We start from the raw sequence: 18,499 nt of genomic DNA, 5'->3' as shown, positions 1-18,499 counted from the left end.
CAGAATGGAGGTGCGCAGATAGCAAGGGACCAATGAACAGATACCAAAATAAAAGAATGTCCACACCTTTATCTCAGCAGTTCTGCCAAGCGTCTGTGGCCTCTCCGATTCGTCCCCCGCGTGGTCTCACCTGAGATGGCGGTTCCTGGAGCAGCTGAGCGTCCCGGACTAGAAAGCAATAGATTTCTTGTTTCAGCCACAAATTCCCCCAGCTGTGAGCCCTCCAACCTTCTAAATATTCCTTTATATGTGGTTCAGAGTTCTGGGACCAGCCCCTGAGCCTGCTTGTTCGGGTATTCTGTGTTGTTGTTGTTGGAGCTCCTTTACTGCACTTCCAATCTGCCATCTTGTTTGTTCTCTCGAAGCCATTTTATGAGCTTATTTTTTCTAAATAAGATGGAGGAGTGATAGGCTGTAATTTATATTTTAAAAGGAAAATCTTATCTGCTTTGTTGAGAATAGACAATAACATGGATGAAGGAATATGACTTGGGAGGCTATTGCTAAAATCTAGGTAAGACATGATCTTTGCTTGGATGAGTGTAGAATCTACCTTGAAGTGGTAAAAAGTGGTAAGACAAGTTCTACTGATTCTGGGTGCATTTAGAATATAAGAGTCTGCAGGATTTGTTGATGGAAAGAGAGGAGTCAGGGATGGGCCCACCGATCCTGAGTCATTGAGGTCATAGGAGTTACTACATAAGGGATTTTAGGAAGCAAATTTGAACTTCAGCAATTCCTGTGAAAAAAAAAATTTTTTTTATACCACATTGTTCTAATCATATGTTCCACGAGGAAAAATTCCTTGTTTACAATAAATTTTCCTTTATTTTCAAGAAATAGACTTTAAAAGAAATCTAAGAAATATAGTAATATTTAAAATTAAGACATTTAAAGAAGGAAAATAGAACACTGTTTAAAATATGACTATTTTATTCTGTGATTTGGTAGTTTTAAAAGAAAAAAATATATAGAAATTTTGGCAAGTCAATTCCAATGTTTCCTCAAACCCTTAAAGTTGAATTTAAAAGATTAAGTTTACGTTTCATGGTATTGTGAGTAACGTGCTGTTCATGCCTTTTGCATAGGTTTTACTGGTAATGGACACGAGAACAGAACAGACCTTCATTTTAAAAGTAAGTAAAATTTGTATGTTTAACATGTGTAAGCATTTATTTTCAAATTATGCTTCTAAAAGAAGATAAACTATTTTTTTAATGTGGCTGTTCTGCATGTTCTCTTATGTTTGTGATGATCTGTATTTTTTTTTTTTTTTCAGTATGGTCTCTCAACACATTTAAAAAGAGTTTTATATTTTAGGGAATGGAGGTCATCATTTGGATAACTTGAAAAATCATTGAGTACTGTTTAAATGTGTAGTTAAATATATCTGAAGTGTATTTTTATATAATTAGTGAAGCCTGTACACATTCTCACCTTTGGTTATGATTACGAATCTCAGGAACTGAATTTGTTCTTTAAAGTCTTTGTTATGGGCATTTGGTAAAGTGTTACTTACATCCTTGGCCCTTTTTTTTTTTTTTTTTTAATCTAAATTCAATTTTGATTCTATTTATAACTAAATAGAAGAGAAAAACTCGATTTACTAATTTCAAAATTGTATTTGAAATAGATTATGACAGTACATATTCTAAAGATACCCTGATGTAAGCATTCACATAGCATCCAGATGTGGATTGATTAATTTTTTATTTCTTTTTCTTTGCCTTATCAAGATTGTAGTAGGTTTGACACTTACTGAAACACAGTTATTTAATAAATATATCACTGACATTTCCCTAGTTTTTTAAGCTAGGACTTGACACCAGAAAATATTCATATTCTGTTCCTTGGGAGAATACTTAAAAATCCTTGTACTTGCTTGAAATAGAAAATGTGAATTGTCTGTTTAACCTAGGCATATCTTTTGTGTCTCAGGAGTTTGAATTGATCTCACACTGTCTGCTGCTTTAAAGATATACATAAGTAAAATGAAACTTAAGAAAAGGTCATGGAGAAATAGCTGTATGTCATCCTGATGACTTAGTTTGAGAGCATCTCTAATAAAAACACTGACCCACGTAATTGATTTTAATGGCAGCTTTGTGGCATCTTCCGTTCTCTGGATTCACGCCAGATGCCATCAGCAGAGCCTCGAGGGACTGGGGGGCATAGAGCAGCAGATGAGTGGTTTCTCTGAAGCCCAGAGTAACTGGGATAGATTAGTTTGGTTGATAAACAGAGAGCACAGCAGGCTCCAAAGGCAACTGAGGGTACAACTGACCTTTTTGTTCTCTGTCAGGGTCTAAGGAAAAGCAGTGAATACAGCAGGAACAGAAAGACCATCATCCCCCGCTGTGTGCCCAACATGGTGTGTCTGCACAAGTACATCATCTCTGAGGAGTCGGTATTTCTTGTGTTGCAGCATGCAGAAGGTTGGTTTGTAGTCTGAATTGTTTATGAACTGAAGAATGTCACCTATTAGTGTTTTTTATATAATAATGTCCTTCTTACATTGTCATTTCATGAGGAAGTAAAATATCTGAAATACGTGTAAGAAGCTGTTTCCTTAGTCCTCTGAGCAGCACATTTCACTTGAATTCTAGTAATATTTCTTAAGTTTATTTCCTTTCCCTCAGAATTGATGGTAATATATGAAAACTTTAATGTGAACAAATGCTAAGAGAGTTTGGCTTTATTTTAGGGATTTTAGTTTGTTCTCTTGGTCTGTGCTACAAAGATACATTAGTGTTAGATGACAAATAAAAAACATCCCCTGGAGAATTAATTAATTATCTTCTGTTTTAGAAGGCCAGGGTGTTTGCTTAACATTTGACATTACCTAGTTATTCTGATCTGGGTTTTCACTAATACTGCCAGTGGCATCACATATGGTTACAAAGCAGAAGCCCAGCGCTCTGCCTTCAAACTATTTATGAAATTTCAGCTCTTAGTGAACGGAACAGGTGGCCAAAAAATAGTATGTTTTGATTTGGTTTTGCCTTTTAACAGGTATTTTAGATAAATAATCTAAATTTCAACATTTAGAATGACTGAGTATAGCATATAAATTCACTTAATAACCATTGGCTTTGGCTTTTAAGAGGTAGTTTTTAAATAGAAAAAAAAAAGAATTTTTGTATTTCATGGAGATATTATTATTTTACATTATTAAGAATAAAGGGCTATTGTGCTTTACTAATAGGCATAACATTTGAATTGAATGCATTTTCCCAGGGAAAGGAATCATTGCTTATTGGAATGAGGTCTCTTATGATAACTGATGCAAGATTTTCGACGGGGGCAATAAACTATTAATATTGTGTATTATGAAGTGCAGCACAAGATGACTACAGATGGAGGGAAGACCTCCATATGCAGTGTTTAATAGGAAATTCAGAAGGGGCTTCATGGTCTCTCAGGTATTAAGAGAGTTAATTGCGTGTGTGAATTGGATAACTAATTCACCTTTGTTCAGACATTATAGACAGCTTTTATCTGAGGATACCAGTACATTACAGACATTATTGAATTAGAGGTCATGTCATCTGATAGCGAAATACAGCCACCTCTGGTGTGGAACAAAATAACTTGCGTAGTAATAATCCATAATAATTTAGAACAAGGTCAGTAGGATGAATGTAATTATAGTCAATATTCTATTACCCAGTGTGGATTATTCATGTTGGAGATTATCTGTGGTAAATTTTCAATCCTAGCTCACCCTTGCTACTTACAGCTTTTCTTCCTCTTCTTCTTCCTCTTCATTCACCAAATCATACTTCAGCTTTTCTTTCACCACTTGCTCACCCTCCTTATACCCACTGAAGCTGCTATTTCAGCTGATTTAATTTTCCATACTATATTAATTTGTGTCATCTATTTTAAGGTCATATGTTCATGGCTTTTCAATTTCCCACTGTTTTAGGTTCTCTTTGCTTAGTCTCTATTCCTTTACTGTTGACTACACTTAACTTTGAACTGTCACATGACCACAGAACACTTCCTGGATTATTTAAACCTATGGTGAGGGTTGGCATCTCTTTTGACCATCTGCTTTAGGTGTTTATTGTTTAGTTTTAAGAAGGATTTTATAATGCAGAAATATAAATTGCCATATAAATAGGAACCTCAAGTTTGGCTTGAACCACAAGGTTGTTGGTTCAGATTTACCAGCTGCTCCTTGGAAACCTATATTAGTTGGAGCCAACTCCAAGGCATTTAACACAACACACATTCTTCTTGTGTGGGGAGTGAAACAAACAATCAAAAAGCAAGAGAAGATAGGATTGAAATAGGAAATGTATCTGTAACACAGGGAAATCTAATAGAGAATGCCTAGGGAAATACTTTCGGTTACATAATCAGGGAAGCCCTTTCTGAGGTAACATTTAAGCAGTCCTGAATGACAAAAATGAAACAACCATTTTATACTTAAAGGGGAAGCACATTCCAAGTAGAGGGATCAGTCCTAGAGTTCTAAGGCTAAAACAAACTTGGAATATTGAATGGAACAAGGAAGGAGACCATTTGGTTGGGATGTTGTACGTGACAGCAATAGTGGACTATCAGCGAAGCAGGTAGGAGCCTTGTATGGAAGAGTAAAGACTTTACTTTTATTTGGGGATATTTGGAAACCATTGGGCATCTTAAACAGTGACACGGTCTGAGTTTCATTTTAAGATCACTCTGGCCATTGTATGGGGAATGAGTTAGAAGAATAGAAGTAGTAAGAAGACTAATGTCTTAGTAAGAGATGATGATGGCATAGTCTCCTGGGCATATTAAATCAGCTTATTCTAACTCATGGTGACCTTATGTGTCAGAGTAGAACTGTGCTTCGTAGGGTTTTTGGTGGCGGATTTTCTAGAAGTAGCTCATCAAACCTTTCTTCTGAGGTGCTTCTAGGTGAACTCAAACCTCCAACTTTTCAATTAGCAGGTGAGCATGTTAATTGTTTGCACCACCCAGAGACTCCTTTAGTGCATTTTGTAGGTAGAGTTAATGGAGCCTATGATGGAGTTGAAGGATCTGGTGGTGTAATGATTAAGCATTTGGCTTTGGGTCAAATTTGGATTAAGGTTAAAACCGAAAGGTCAATTGTTTGAACCTCTCAGCTGCTCCATGGGAGAAGGATGTGGCACTTGGCTGCTATAAATATTATACCCTTGGAAACCCTATGGGTCAATTCTTCTCTGTCCTGTAGAGTTATTGTGAGTCAGAATCTACTGGACAGCAATAGGTTTGGTTTTAGTTTGGATGATGGAGTTGAAGTTAGGAGGAAAGAATCTCGGGTGACTTGCCGGCTAGTGTGGCTGGAGTAGGGTGGGGAGAGGAGCAGGAAGTGAGCTGAGAGAAATGGACAAGCAGGTGGGCAGGTGGATGGATTTCTAGGCCATTTCAAAACCTTGAGCTTTATTCTAAATAAAATGGGAGGTCACTAGGATATGTTGAACAAAAGAGTGAAGAAGTAGGGCTCACTGGCTGCTTTGTGGGCAGTAAAATATGGGAGTAAAAGGTAAAAGCAGGGAGACAAGTTGAGAATTTGTTGCAGCAAACCAGGTGAAAGATGATGGTATTTGCACAAGATCTTGGTAGTGAAACTGGTAAGAAATGGTTATTAGATTCTGAGTGTATTTTAAAGGTAGAACTGACATGATCCTGCCTTGCATGAGTCAAAGGTGTTTGGACAGTTAAGAATGCACTGCTAGTAGGATAAACGCTGGATTGGTAACCACAAGGTCAGCAATTCAAACCCTGTACAGGGTTGCTATGAGTCAGAACTGACTCAATGGTACTTAAAAACAATGGTACAACAACAAGTTGGAGAGAGCTGTGTAAAGAGTGGCACATTTAGGAAAATCTGAGATGCTCAGATTCAATTAGCAGGCAATTGGATACATCAAACAGTGTTTTAAGAAAAGAGATTTAAAATGTTTATTGCTATAGACACAGGATAGTTTGGGAGCTGGGAGGGGGGCAATATACAAGAAGGGAGAGGGGAATGGAAGAACAAAGCAGATGGGAGAACAGTTAGGCAGGTTTGCATGGGCTAAGTGGAACAGAGGTAAATAATGATGTCTGCACAAACTTGGAACAACAGAGCTCTGGAATACAGGGATTTAGATATGGTTGGAATGGGGAAAAGGGGGGAAATAATGTTAAGATGCTTGGCTGTCTTTTGAATCTTGGTTTTCCTTGAATTATAAATTAGACACTGGAAGGGGAAAGAAAGGAATAGCCAGAAATAGCACCATAGAAAGTTTGTAAGTCCGTCTTCTGCCTATAACTGATTGGAATACCTAAAATGGGGCTACAACATGCCCAGTGAAAGAGGCTTCCTGTGGAGCCTCTGCATTACATAAGACTACAGGTGGAATCCTGAACAGCATCCAGAATCTTCAGAGGTGGGAAATTTCCACTTGAAAGGATGGGCAGACCAGCCTGGAATGGCTAGAAGAACAGAAGATACTTCTTGAAAGAAAGACCTACAGGAAAAATACAAAACAATATAGGCAGACCAACTGATTACTACAAGAACAAGAAAGTTGCAAGTGGTCGTGCCCCATCAGAGCAAACCCTCTTCCAAGACTAAGACTCATTGGGAATATATGCTCTGATTGGTGACCACGTTCGTCACCGATAAGGGGAAGTGAGGGAAAAACAGCAATGAAGCTGCAAGCTAAGCCCTACAACATTCAATAGACTCCTGTGAACCCAGGTGGAAACCTGGTTGGCCAGCAGTGTGGCAAGACCTGGGGACTCTTTGGCCCAGAGTCAGTGACATAGCCACAGAGGACTAGAATGGAGAGTGGAGCATCCAGCAGATAAGAAGAGAGGGCATATGCACAAGAACACCCACACTTACAGATAATACTCACTTGACCTGGCTTCAATGACTGTATGATCAGAACTCAACTAGAAGAAGAAAGAAGAGGAAAAAGAGTAATCTGATACAATTTGATGAACTTGACCTACACCTATGGATGTAGTAGTTCAAAAGAGGGAACCAATCTTTATAGCAAGGATCATTCCCACCCCCTCCATACACATAGTAGACAGGGATGGCAACTTGGGCATTGGCTAGCCAAAATGGGGGGCTACAAAGGCAAGAAGTGACTGGCTTACAAGCTTTCAAGAGGGAACCTAGATCCAGAGGGCATTGAGGAAAGTAGAATTTCCACTGAGTAGTATCCGATCTGTCTAGGCAAGGCTGAGGAATGGAAATGTGGATAGGTCTTTTGTGATACAGTAGTGAATAATTGTTATCAGGACTGATTGTGAGTGTTGGAAATGTAAAGGTAGATGTTTTGTAGCAAGGAGGGGAATGATTCACTTTGCAGTCTAGGAGCGGAGGTCCCTGGGACCATCAAGGGAGAAGAGCAGAGAGCAGGACCCTACGCAGAGAATCACTGACACCTGAGTTGGAGGCAGAGACGATGACGATGATGTGGAGAGATGGAGCAGGTGGGGATTTTAGACCCAGAGAAGGAGAGTGGCTGTGTCTGACGACTGGTGGGGGCAGGCTTGTAGGGTATATACCCTTTGGTTGATTGATGAATCATGGAAGGGATTGTAACCATGACAATGAAATGGTATATGATAGGATGAATGTAAAACTAATGTTCTCCCATGTAAACTATCACATAATTTCACAGTAAAGCATTAAAAAAAAAAAAAAAAGACAATGCTGTCTGTGATAGGACATGTATACACTTAAAAGAAAGAAAGAAAAAAAAAAGTGTTTATTGCTCCTAATAATACTGCAAATTGATTTGATGGAGGAAAAGTGGGAAAATAAAATGTATTCTGTCAAGGCCATATGTCTTATTAAAGTTTATAAATTCTTGAAATTAGAGATTATGTCATATTTATTTTATATATTCCATTATTTAGCAGGGTATCGATACCCTGGAAGTATTTTTTGTGTAATTGTTGACTACTGAGCCAGTCAGAAATAATATGAAAGACAAAGTTCAAAAAGGGAGTTGGAAAACACTCTAAGTGTATACATACCAAATTGAGGGAATAGGGAAGAATTTATCCCCAAGTTACTTAGGATTCCAAAGGGTAAAGTGATTTTCTTTTTATTAACTAGCTTTTTTAACTATTATAAAATAAATATATAGACAAATAAATCCAAACTATACAGGCAGCTCTAAAAGAAAATGTCTTCCTCCCAGTCCTACTCCCCAAAGATACACAATGTATCTTTGTTACATAATGTAAATGTACATTCTTGACATGTCTGTTTTTAAAGATGTGAATATATAATGTTCTGCAGTTTAACTTTTCTCCACCCATCATAAAAATGCACCTTGGACCTACACCTATGGAAGCAGTAGCTCAAAAGAGGGAACAAGTCCTTAAAGCAAGAATCATTCCCACTCCCTCTACACACAGAGTAGACAGGGATGGGCAACTTGGACATTGGCTACCCAAAATGGGGGGCGGGGGGCTACAAAGGCAAGAAGTGACTGGCTTACAAGCTTTCAAGAGGGAACCTAGATCCAGAGAGCCTGGAGGAAGGTAGAATCTCCAGTGAGTAGTATTCAATCTGACTAGGCGGGGCTGATGCAATGAAATGCAGACAGGTCTCTTGTGATACAAAAAAAAAAAAAATGCACCTTGGATACCATTCCTTAACAGCACATCTAGGTCTACATGAAGAGAGGCAGTGTAGTGTAGTGATTAAGAAAATTGATTCTGGAGCCAGGCTGCACGATTACATGAGTTGATACATGTAAAGCACTTAGAATTGTGTCTGGTACATAGCAAGCACTATGTAAGAATTTGGAAATACTGCTGTCAGTTTTTAAAATATATTCAAAGTATTTGTACAGATTGATAATAGTTTGTCTAATTACTTAGTCTTGTTGTTATTGTTGTTAGGTGCCTTGGAGTCAGTTCAGATTCATAGCAACTTTGTATAGGGTTTCCATGGAGCAGCTGGTGTGTTTGAACTGCTGACGTTGTGGTTAGCAGTCCAGTACTTATCCTACAGTACACACCAGGAGTCCAGTTAACTTAGTCTAATTGGTGTTTAAATTGTTTCCTGTGTTTGTACATACTTGTATTCTTGTTTGTTTGAGAATTATTTGTAGGACAAGTTTCTTGAAGTATTGATGGGGCAAAAGATGATTTTGATCATTGCTTCCAGCAATATATATATATTTATATATTGTGGGTATACTTATGCATGTGCCCTCTCTTCTTATCAGCTGGACGCTTCACTCTCCACTCTAGTCCTCTGTGGCTGTGTCACTGTCTCTGGGTCCAAGAGTCTCCTAGACGTGGCACACTGCTGGCCAACCAGATCTCCATCCTGGTTCACAGGAGTCTATTGAGCATTGCAGGGCTTAGCTCACACCTTCCTTGCTGTTTTTTCCTAATTTCCCCTTATCCATGACAAATGTGGTCACAAATCAGAGCATGCATTCCCATTTAGCCTTAATCTTAGAAGGGGTTTTGCCTTGAGGGAGACCCGACCACTTGCCTTGATGTCTCCTGGGCGAGCCACTTGTTTGATCTTCTAGTAATCAGTCGGCCTGCCTATATTCTTTTGTATTTATCTTATCAGTCTTTCTTTCAGGACATAACTTCTGTTCTTTTGGCCACTCCAGGCTGGTCTGCTTGTCCTTTCAAGTGGACCTTTTCCTTCAGAAGATTCAGGATTCCATCTGTGGTCTTTTGTAATACATCGGCTCCACAGGAAACCTCCTTCACTGGGCACGTTGTATCTCCCTTTTAGGTATTCCAATCAGTTATAGGCAGAAGACGGACTTACAAACTTTCTATGGTGGTATTTCTGGCTATTCCTTTCTCTCCCACTCGTGTCTATTTTATAGCAGTATGCCAGGAAGAACCAATATTCAACAGACAGCCAAACACGTTAACATTATTTCCCCCCTTTCCCCCATTTAAACCATGTCTCAATCTCTGTATCCCAGAGCCCTGTTGTTCCAAGGTTTTGCATACATCATTATTTGCCTCTGTCCCACTTCAGTTTCACATTCATCCTATCGTATTTCATTTCATTGCAGTGATTAAAATCCCCTCTGTGCATCATCAAATAACCAAAAAAATACACCCACAGGCCTGCCCCACCCTAGCTGTCAGCAAACAGCTCCTCTCTCTCCATGAGTCCCGTGTCCCCAGCCAGTCCATCTGTCCATGCCATCATAATCCCCCCACCATTTTGGGTCTGAGCAGTGTCCTGCACCCCCCAAGGTATTCCAGTTAGTTGTGGGCTGGATCTGGGCCCACATGTTTTCTGTTGTGATGCTTCTGGTTGTTCTCCCCACCCCCCTGCCCCCAAGTGTGTATTTCACAGTGGTAGGCAAGTGAGACCCAGATTCAAAAGCCAAGCATTATATTACTCCCCTCTTTCCCCCCTTTCAAGCCATGCCTCAATCCCTGTATCCTGAAAGTCTTGTTATTCCAGGGTTGTGCATACCTCGTCCTTTAGCTCTCTCTCACCTAGCCCATGCGAACCGGCCCAACCGTTCTCCTGTCTGCCTTGTTCTTCTTTTTCTTCTCCCTTTCTTGTGTATTGCCAGCCTGCCCCCCACCCCCACCCCCACTCCCAGGCTCTCCTATGTCTATTCCCTACCCTGTACTCTTTCTTCCCCTCCCTCCCCACCTCTCATCCCATACATACCGGTGATCAGCATTTATATTTTTAGATTTTTTTTTCTCCCCTCCCCTTTGGGTGGGTTCTTTGTCTTAGTCTTTTATAATAATGGTCTTATGCAGTATTTTTCCTTTTGTGACTGACTAATTTCACTCAGCATAATGTCGTCAAGGTTCATCCATGTTATGCGATGGCTTGCAGCTTCCTTGTTGTTCTTCAAAGTAGCGTAGTATTCCATTATGTGTATGTACCACAGTTTGTTTATCCATTCTTTAATTGATGGGCATTTTAGTTGTCTACATTTTTTTGCTATTGTAAATAGTGCTGCTATAAACATTGGTGTGCATATATCTACTCATATTTCTTGTGGGTAAATACCAAGTAGAGGAATTGCTGGATCATAAGGTATTTCTATTTCCAACCTTCCGAGGAAATGCCATATTGATTTCCGGAGCGGTTGGACCATTTTGCTTTCACACCAACAATGTAGGAGGGTCCCAGTCTTTCCGCATCCTCACCAGCATTTGTTGTCCTCTGCTTTTTTGATCTTTGCTGTTATTGTTGGTGTGAGATGATATCTCATTGTTATTTTGATTTGCATCTCTCTGATGGCTAGTGATCGTGAACATTTCTTCATATGTTTGTTGGCTGCCTGGATCTCCTCTTTGGTGAAGTGTCTGTTCATGTCCTGTGCCCATTTTTTAATTGGGTTATTTGTCTTTTTCTTGTAGAGATGTTGTAGTTTCCTATATATTTTAGAAATGAGTACCTTATCTGATGTGTTGTTGCAAAAGATTTTTTCCTATTCTGTGGATTCCCTTTTTACTCTTTTGGTGAAGTCTTGATGCACATAAGTTTTTAATTTTTTGTATGTCCACTCGTCTGTTTTTGTTTGTGTACTTTTCAAAATGTGTGGTAGTCTATATATGCCCTGAATTAGCGCCCTCACATTTGTCCCTATTTTTTCATGGATGACCTTCATAATTTTGGGATTCACATATAGATTTTTAATCCATGCTGAGTTTATTTTTGTATAGGGCATGAGGCAAAGGTCTTGTTTCAGTCTTTTACATATCGCTTTCCAGTTCTGCCAGCACCATTTGTTAAAGAGAATGTCTCCTCCCTATGCTATATGCCTAGGCACTTTGTCGAAAATCATTTGGCTGTATGTGGTTGGGCTAATTTCTGGATTCTTGATTCTGTTCCATTGATCAATCTATCTTTCAATGTACCAGTACCAGGCTGTTTTGACCACTGTAGCCATGTAGTAAAGTTTGAAGTCGGGAAGTGAGAGACCTCCAACTTTGTTTTTCTTTTTAAGCAGTGCTTTGCTTATCCTGGGTCTCTTTCCTTTCCATATAAAGTTAGTAATTATCTTTTCCATCTCTTTGAAGAATGTCTTTGGAATCTGGATTGGGATTGCATTATATGTGTAAATTGCTTTGGGCAGTACTGACATTTTCACGATGTTGAATCTTCCTATCCAGAAACATGGTATGTTCTTCCACTTCTGTAGGTCTCTTTTGGTTACTTGTAATAGAGTTTTGTAATTTTCTTTGTATAAGTCCTTTGTTTCTCTGGTTACGTTTATTCCTAGATATTTCATCCTTTGTGTGGCTGTTGTCAATGGTATTGCTCTCCTAATGTCCTTTTCATCGCTATCGTTGTTGCTATAGAGAAGTCCAACTAATTTTTGTATGTTGATCTTACACCCTGCCACTTTGCTGAATGTTTCAATGAGGTCTGGTAGTTTTTTTTTTTTAACTGAGTCTTTGGGGTTTTCTATGTATAGGATCATATAATCTACAAATAAAGGAGAGTTTTACTTTCTCTTTGCCAATTTGGATGCCTTTAATTTCTCTATCATGCCATATAGCTCTGGCTAAAACTTCGAGCACAATATTGAATAGGAGTGGTGGAAAAGGACATCCTTGTCTGGTTGCTCCCAGCAATATTATATATTAAATTTAAGTCCTCATTCTGACTCATGAGGGCAGTGGTAGAATTCTTACCTCCCATACCAGAGACCTAGGTTTGATTCTCGACCAGTGTACATTATGTGCAGCCATTACTTCTCTTTCGGTAAGGTCTGTTTGTTTCTGTGATGACTCAGACACACTAGGAAGAAAGACCTGGCAATATGCTTCCAAAAATCAGCCAGTGAAAAAACCCCATCACAGGAGGTCACAGCAGGATGGCACGGACTATGCATGGGATCACCAAGAGGTAGAGGCTAACTCCACAGCCATTAACAACAACAATATAAGTCCTGACCAAGCAAATTTACAAATTGACTGTGTAATCTTTTAGAACACTATTAGTAGAGTAAAATCTAATAGATGAGAGACCAAAAAAAGAGTTTTTTTTAAATTAATCTTTATGAATTGATATTTCTGTAACTTAAAATAGTCTAATATTAGTAATTTATATTATTCAACGTAGCTTGGAAAGTGTCGTATTTATCCTTAAAGTTTAAGATTTATAAACATTTGAAGTATTTTCTATTGATGCCTTGAGATTTAGTAGTAATAGTTTTTATGTTTGTTTTTGAAGTAAATCTTACAGTTAAAGATCACAGTAATGGTGTTGGCGTTTGTGTAGGTTTGTCTTTTAGGACCTGCCCTGCTGGGAATGGATGCTCATCTAGAAGCAGTGGATGAGAAATGGCAGTGGGAATAAAACAATGTATTTTGTAGGTAGTATGATTTTTCACTTGAAGATATTTGATAAGACCAAAATTTTGTTTCTAAAGCTGCATGTTGTTACTGTTAAATGCCGTCGATTTGATTCCAACTCAGTGCGACCTTATATAGGATTTCCGAGGACCAGCTGGTGGGTTTGAGCCACTGACCTTCACAGTTCAGTGCTGATCCTACAGTGCCACCGCAGGACTCCATAGCTGCATATTGAGCATCACATTTAATGGGTACCCAATAAAGATTGGAGAAGAACTAAAAGTTTGTTGTTGTTTTTCCCTCTTTGAAAATACAGAGTTCTTATAATTAATTTTGTTGTTGTTGTTAGGTGCCATAGAGTCGGTACCGACTCATAGCAACTCTCTGCACAACAGAATGAAACACTTTTTTTTTTTTTGGTCATGGGTGAACTTCACAATCGCTGCCTCGCTTGAGCCCATTGATGCTGCCACTTTGCCAGTCCATCTCGCTGAGGTCTTCCTCTTTCTCTGACCCTCCACCTTACCAAACATGATATCCTTCTCCAGTGACTGGTCCCTCTTGATAATATGTCTGAAGTATGAGAAATGAAGTTTGGCCATCCTGGCCTCCAAGGAGCACTTTGGCTGTACTTCTTCCAACACAGATCTGTTTGTTCTCTTGGCAGCCCATGGTACTTTCATTATTCTCCTCTATCACCATAATGTAAATGCATCAGTTCTTCTATGATCTTCCTTATTCACTGTCCAGCTTTTGCATCATGGTAGGGTATTTAAGCTAGGAACAAACTCCTTAAAGAAAGTGCCAAGAATCTCATTTAATTTTTTTCTAATAATGAAAACAAAAAGTGGAAATTAAGTGTAGGTGTCATTTTTGACTGATAGAATTGGCAAACGTGATAATATCGGTCTAGGCAAGGTGCTGTGATAGTGGCACTGTTACACATTGCTTACATCATTGCATTCTGGTAAAGTGCTTTAGTAGCGTGGTTCAGAAGTATGAAAGTGATCTGTGCCTGTTCAATACTTTCTGGAATTCTGTACTCATGACATCATCAGGAATAACACATATATACCTACAAAAGTATTTATAATTTTGCCTCTAATAATAAGACATTGTTGGTGTTCTTAAGTGCCTTTGAATTGGTTCCAGCGTATAGTGACCCTATATAGGGTTTCCAAGGAGCAGCTGGACCAGGCACAACTGAAATTCAAACAACAAAGGTAAATTTGAATGCATCAGAATACCTATCACAGGATATGCCATAGAGTCACTCAAGTTGAAAATGTTCATGCCATGATGTTAATTGTAAATCAGAAGCCTAAAAGAGTTTATCATTAGCTTATGGCATCATAGATATAGTCTACATTCTTTGCCTTGTTTTGTTTTCCCTGTATTTTCTAGTTTTTTAAACTGTAAACCCATGTTTTAAAATAGAAATATGACCCCAAAACATGATAATAATAATTAATAGTATCTTCTCTTGAAAGGTTTGCAAAATTTTTATAAAGGTATCATCATTTTATAGCTCAATTTAATAAATATTTCTTTAATACCTTTATATTATATGATAAACGGTTTTACCCCATAGCCTGGTAAAAGAGATAATAAAAGCATAAAAGTAATATGAATATGCAATAGATTGTTGTGAATGTCATAAGAGGGATAAAGTAATGAATAGAGGGTTCAGGGAAAACAGGGATTGTATCCAGTGAGTGATAGAAATATTTTGGTAAAGGGTAACAAATTCTGAAAGACCGTAAAGGATGGGTTTCATTTTGACAAGGAGATACTGAGGAAACTAGTAGAAAACAAAATTCTTAAGTGGAGGCTGCAGTATAAGGGAAGGCTACTGTGGGTTGTTGTTGTTAGTGCTGTCGAGTCAGCTGTGATTCATAGAGATTCTATACAGGGTCTCCAAGGAGTGACGGGTGAGTTTGAATTGCTGACCTTCAGTTTCAAACCTACCTTATGGTCCAGTTCTTATTTTACAGCGACACTGGACCAATAAACAACATTCTTACCAACGGAGAAAAGATTGAAGTTGTCAAGGACTTCATTCTTCTTGGATCAACTATTAACACTCATGGAAGCAGCAGTCAAGAAATCAAATGATGTATTACATTAGGCAAATCTACTGCACAAGACCTTTTTAAAGTGATGAAGAGCAAAGATGTCAGTTTGAGGACTAAGGTGTGTCTGACCCAAGCTATGGTATTTTCAATAACCTCATATGCATGCAAAAGCTGGACAGTGAATAAGGAAGACCGTAGAAGAATGGATGCTTTTGAGTTTTGGTGTTGGAGGAGAATATTGAAAGTGCCACGGGCTGCCAAAAGAACCAACAGATCTGTGTTGGAAGAAGTACAGCCAGAGTGCTCCTTGGAGGCCAGGATGGCCCAACATCATCTCTCATACTTCGGATGTATTGTCAGGAGGGACTAGTCGCTGGAGAAGGATATCATGTTTGGTAAGGTGGAGGGTCAAAGAAATAGAGGAAGACCCCCAGCGAGATGGGTTGCCAAAGTGGCAGCATCAATGGAGTCAAGCATGGCAATAATTGTGAGGTTGGCCCAGGACCAGGCAGTGTTTCATTCTGTTGTGCATAGGGTCACTATGAGTCAGCGTCAACTCGATAGCACCTAACAACAACAACAACAACAATGTGAGGAAATCCATTCAGATGAATTATGTAGTGTGTAGGGGGAGATGACCAAGTCAACTAAGTCATTGGCTATTACTTTATTACTAAGGGATTCAAATGCCTATGTGGCTTTGGTACTTCATTCAGGAGGTTGTTTTTGTTGCAGTGCTGTAGAGTTGGTTCTAACTCATAGTGGCCTTGTATAGGGTTTCCAAGGAGCAGCTGGTGATTTACCGCCAACCTTTTGGTTACTAGTCCAATGCTTATCCTACAGTGAGTGCCACACCAGAATGCCAATTCAGTAGAGGAAATTTATTGTAGGTTTTTGAATGGAGAAAGGAAATGATAAGAGCTAATGTAAGAAGGAAGAGTAATTGGACAGTAATTAGTATGATGTAATGTAGGAAGAACTTCAAGTAGAGTTCTAGTTGAAGCTCTAGCATGATCCTAAGAAACACAAGGCAGTCAAAGAAAAGAAGAGGATGTCTGGGAGTAGCATATGGGTAGTTCCTTTAGGACTTGGAAGCTTGTCAGATTTAAGAACAGGGAGAAAAAATAATCCAAGTTTTGTCGAAAGCCAAAGTTCGTGCCAGACTGACATGGAAATGAGAAAGAAGAAGTAATTTTGAGGACAGAAATGAAGAATTTAAGCACACTGATTTTTATATTTCAGCCTTTCCTCCATGTGAAATTGGCCTAAGAATTAGTGAAGCTTTTCTTACAACTGTATTAGGTCCAGTTTCTCGCTGATCTTTGTAACTTTTTAGCCATGGGTAGTCTGTACTATGCAGTGAATGACACATCTCATTTCGATGGTCATCATTTGATTTAACAAGCAGTGATTGAATGCCTATCATGTCCTAGACATTGCATGTTGTTATTAACTGCTGTTGAGTCCATTTTCAACTCATAGTGATCCCTTGTGAAACAGTAGAACTGCCTCATAAGTGTTTTCTAGGCTGTAATCTTTATAGGAGTAGACTGCCAAGTCTTTCTCCTGAGGAAGCACTGAATGGGTTCAAACTTCTGACTGTTTAGATAGTAGTCCAGTGTCTGGACCCTGTGTAAAATGAAACCATTGTCATTAAATTGATTCCAACTAATAGTATCCACATCAGGCAGAGTAAAACTACCCCGTATGAGTTCTAAGACTGTCATCTTTACCGAAGCAGACTGCCACATCTTTCTCCCATAGAGTACCTGGTGGGTTCAAACTGCTGATCTCTTGGTTAGTAGTCAAGTGCTTAGCCACTGCACTAACAGGGCTCCTATGAACCCCGTATAAGTGGTGGATATACAAAGATGAAAAAGACATGGTCCTGTTCTTAGAATAGTCACAATGTAGGAGAAATTGAAAATGACACCATGCCATTTCTATTTGGTTTGCCATCAAGATTCCTGTTAAAGCATCATTGTTTGACTATTTGGGATGAGATTATTTAGAGAGGACTTCAGTTACTGTTGTCAAAAGATGAAAAAAAGATAGAACTGATATTTAAGTCCTCATGGGAGTAAGTGAATTTCAAAGGCATATATTAACTCTTAAACTTTACTTTGAATATGGGCAAACAACCCAAAGAGGAAAGAAAATATTAGCCAAGAAAAAAATTGTTGTTGTTAGGTACCATCAAGTTGGTACCGACTCTGCACAACAGAAAAAAACACTGCCCAGTCCTGGGTCAACCTCACAATCAGTACTACGTCTGAGCCCATTTCTGCTACCCTTGTGCCAATTCATCTCATTGGGGGTCTTCTTCTCTTTCTCTGACCCTCCACTTTACCAAACATGATAATCCTTCTCCAGTGACTGGACCTTCCTGATAATATGTCTAAAGTATCAGAGATGAATTCTGGCCATCCTGGCCTCCAAGGGGCACTCTGGTTGCACTTCTTCCAGCACAGATCTGTTGGTTCTTTTGGCAGCCCATGGCGCTTTCAGTATTCTCCTCCAACACCATAACTCAAATGTATCAGTTCTGTAGTCTTCCTTATTCACTGTCCCAATTTATGTATGCATCTGAGATTACTGAAAATACCATGGCTTGGGTCAGGTGCACCTTAGTCCTCAAGCTGACATTTTTGCTTTTCGGCACTTTAAAGAGGTCATGTGCAGCAGATTTCCTTAATGCAATGTGTCATTTGATTACTTTACTGCTGCTTCCATGGTTGATCTGAGCAAAATGAAATCTTTGACAATTTCAGTCTTTTCTCAGTTGATATGAATGTTTTTAATGGTCCATTGGTGAGGATTTTTGTATTCTTTACATTGAGATGCTACCCATACCAAAGGCTATGATCTTTGATCTTCATCAGTAAGTATTTTAAGTCTTCATTTTCAGCAAGCAGAGTTGTATTATCTGCGTATCAGAGGTTATTAATGAGTCTTCCTCCTATCCTGATGCCGTGTTTTTCTTCACATAATCCAGTTTCTCAGATTATGTGCTTAGCATACAGTTTGAATAAGTATGATGAAAGACCGTAACCCTGGCACATACCTTTCCTAAGATGTTCCCTTGTTCTGTTTGAACAACTGCCTCTTTGTCTATG

General features: G+C 38.9%; 1 protein-coding gene across 3 annotated transcripts in view; it reads left to right on the top strand.

Annotated features, from left to right (window-relative positions):
* RPS6KC1 (ribosomal protein S6 kinase, 52kDa, polypeptide 1) overlaps nt 1–18,499 on the top strand; it is a 299,319-nt gene that overhangs the window by 246,209 nt on the left and 34,611 nt on the right. For all 3 annotated transcript variants that reach the window (XM_006834011.1, XM_006834010.1, XM_006834012.1), the window contains 2 exons: nt 1,089–1,136; nt 2,303–2,435. In XM_006834011.1, coding sequence (XP_006834074.1) covers nt 1,089–1,136; nt 2,303–2,435 — 181 coding nt within the window. The remainder of the gene's footprint in view (nt 1–1,088; nt 1,137–2,302; nt 2,436–18,499) is intronic.

The sequence above is a fragment of the Chrysochloris asiatica genome, unplaced genomic scaffold, assembly GCF_000296735.1.
Source record: "Chrysochloris asiatica unplaced genomic scaffold, ChrAsi1.0 scaffold00009, whole genome shotgun sequence".
Lineage (NCBI taxonomy): Eukaryota > Metazoa > Chordata > Mammalia > Afrosoricida > Chrysochloridae > Chrysochloris > Chrysochloris asiatica.
The sequence above is the reverse complement of the archived record's forward strand: the minus strand, read 5'-3'. Positions and strand labels throughout refer to the sequence as shown.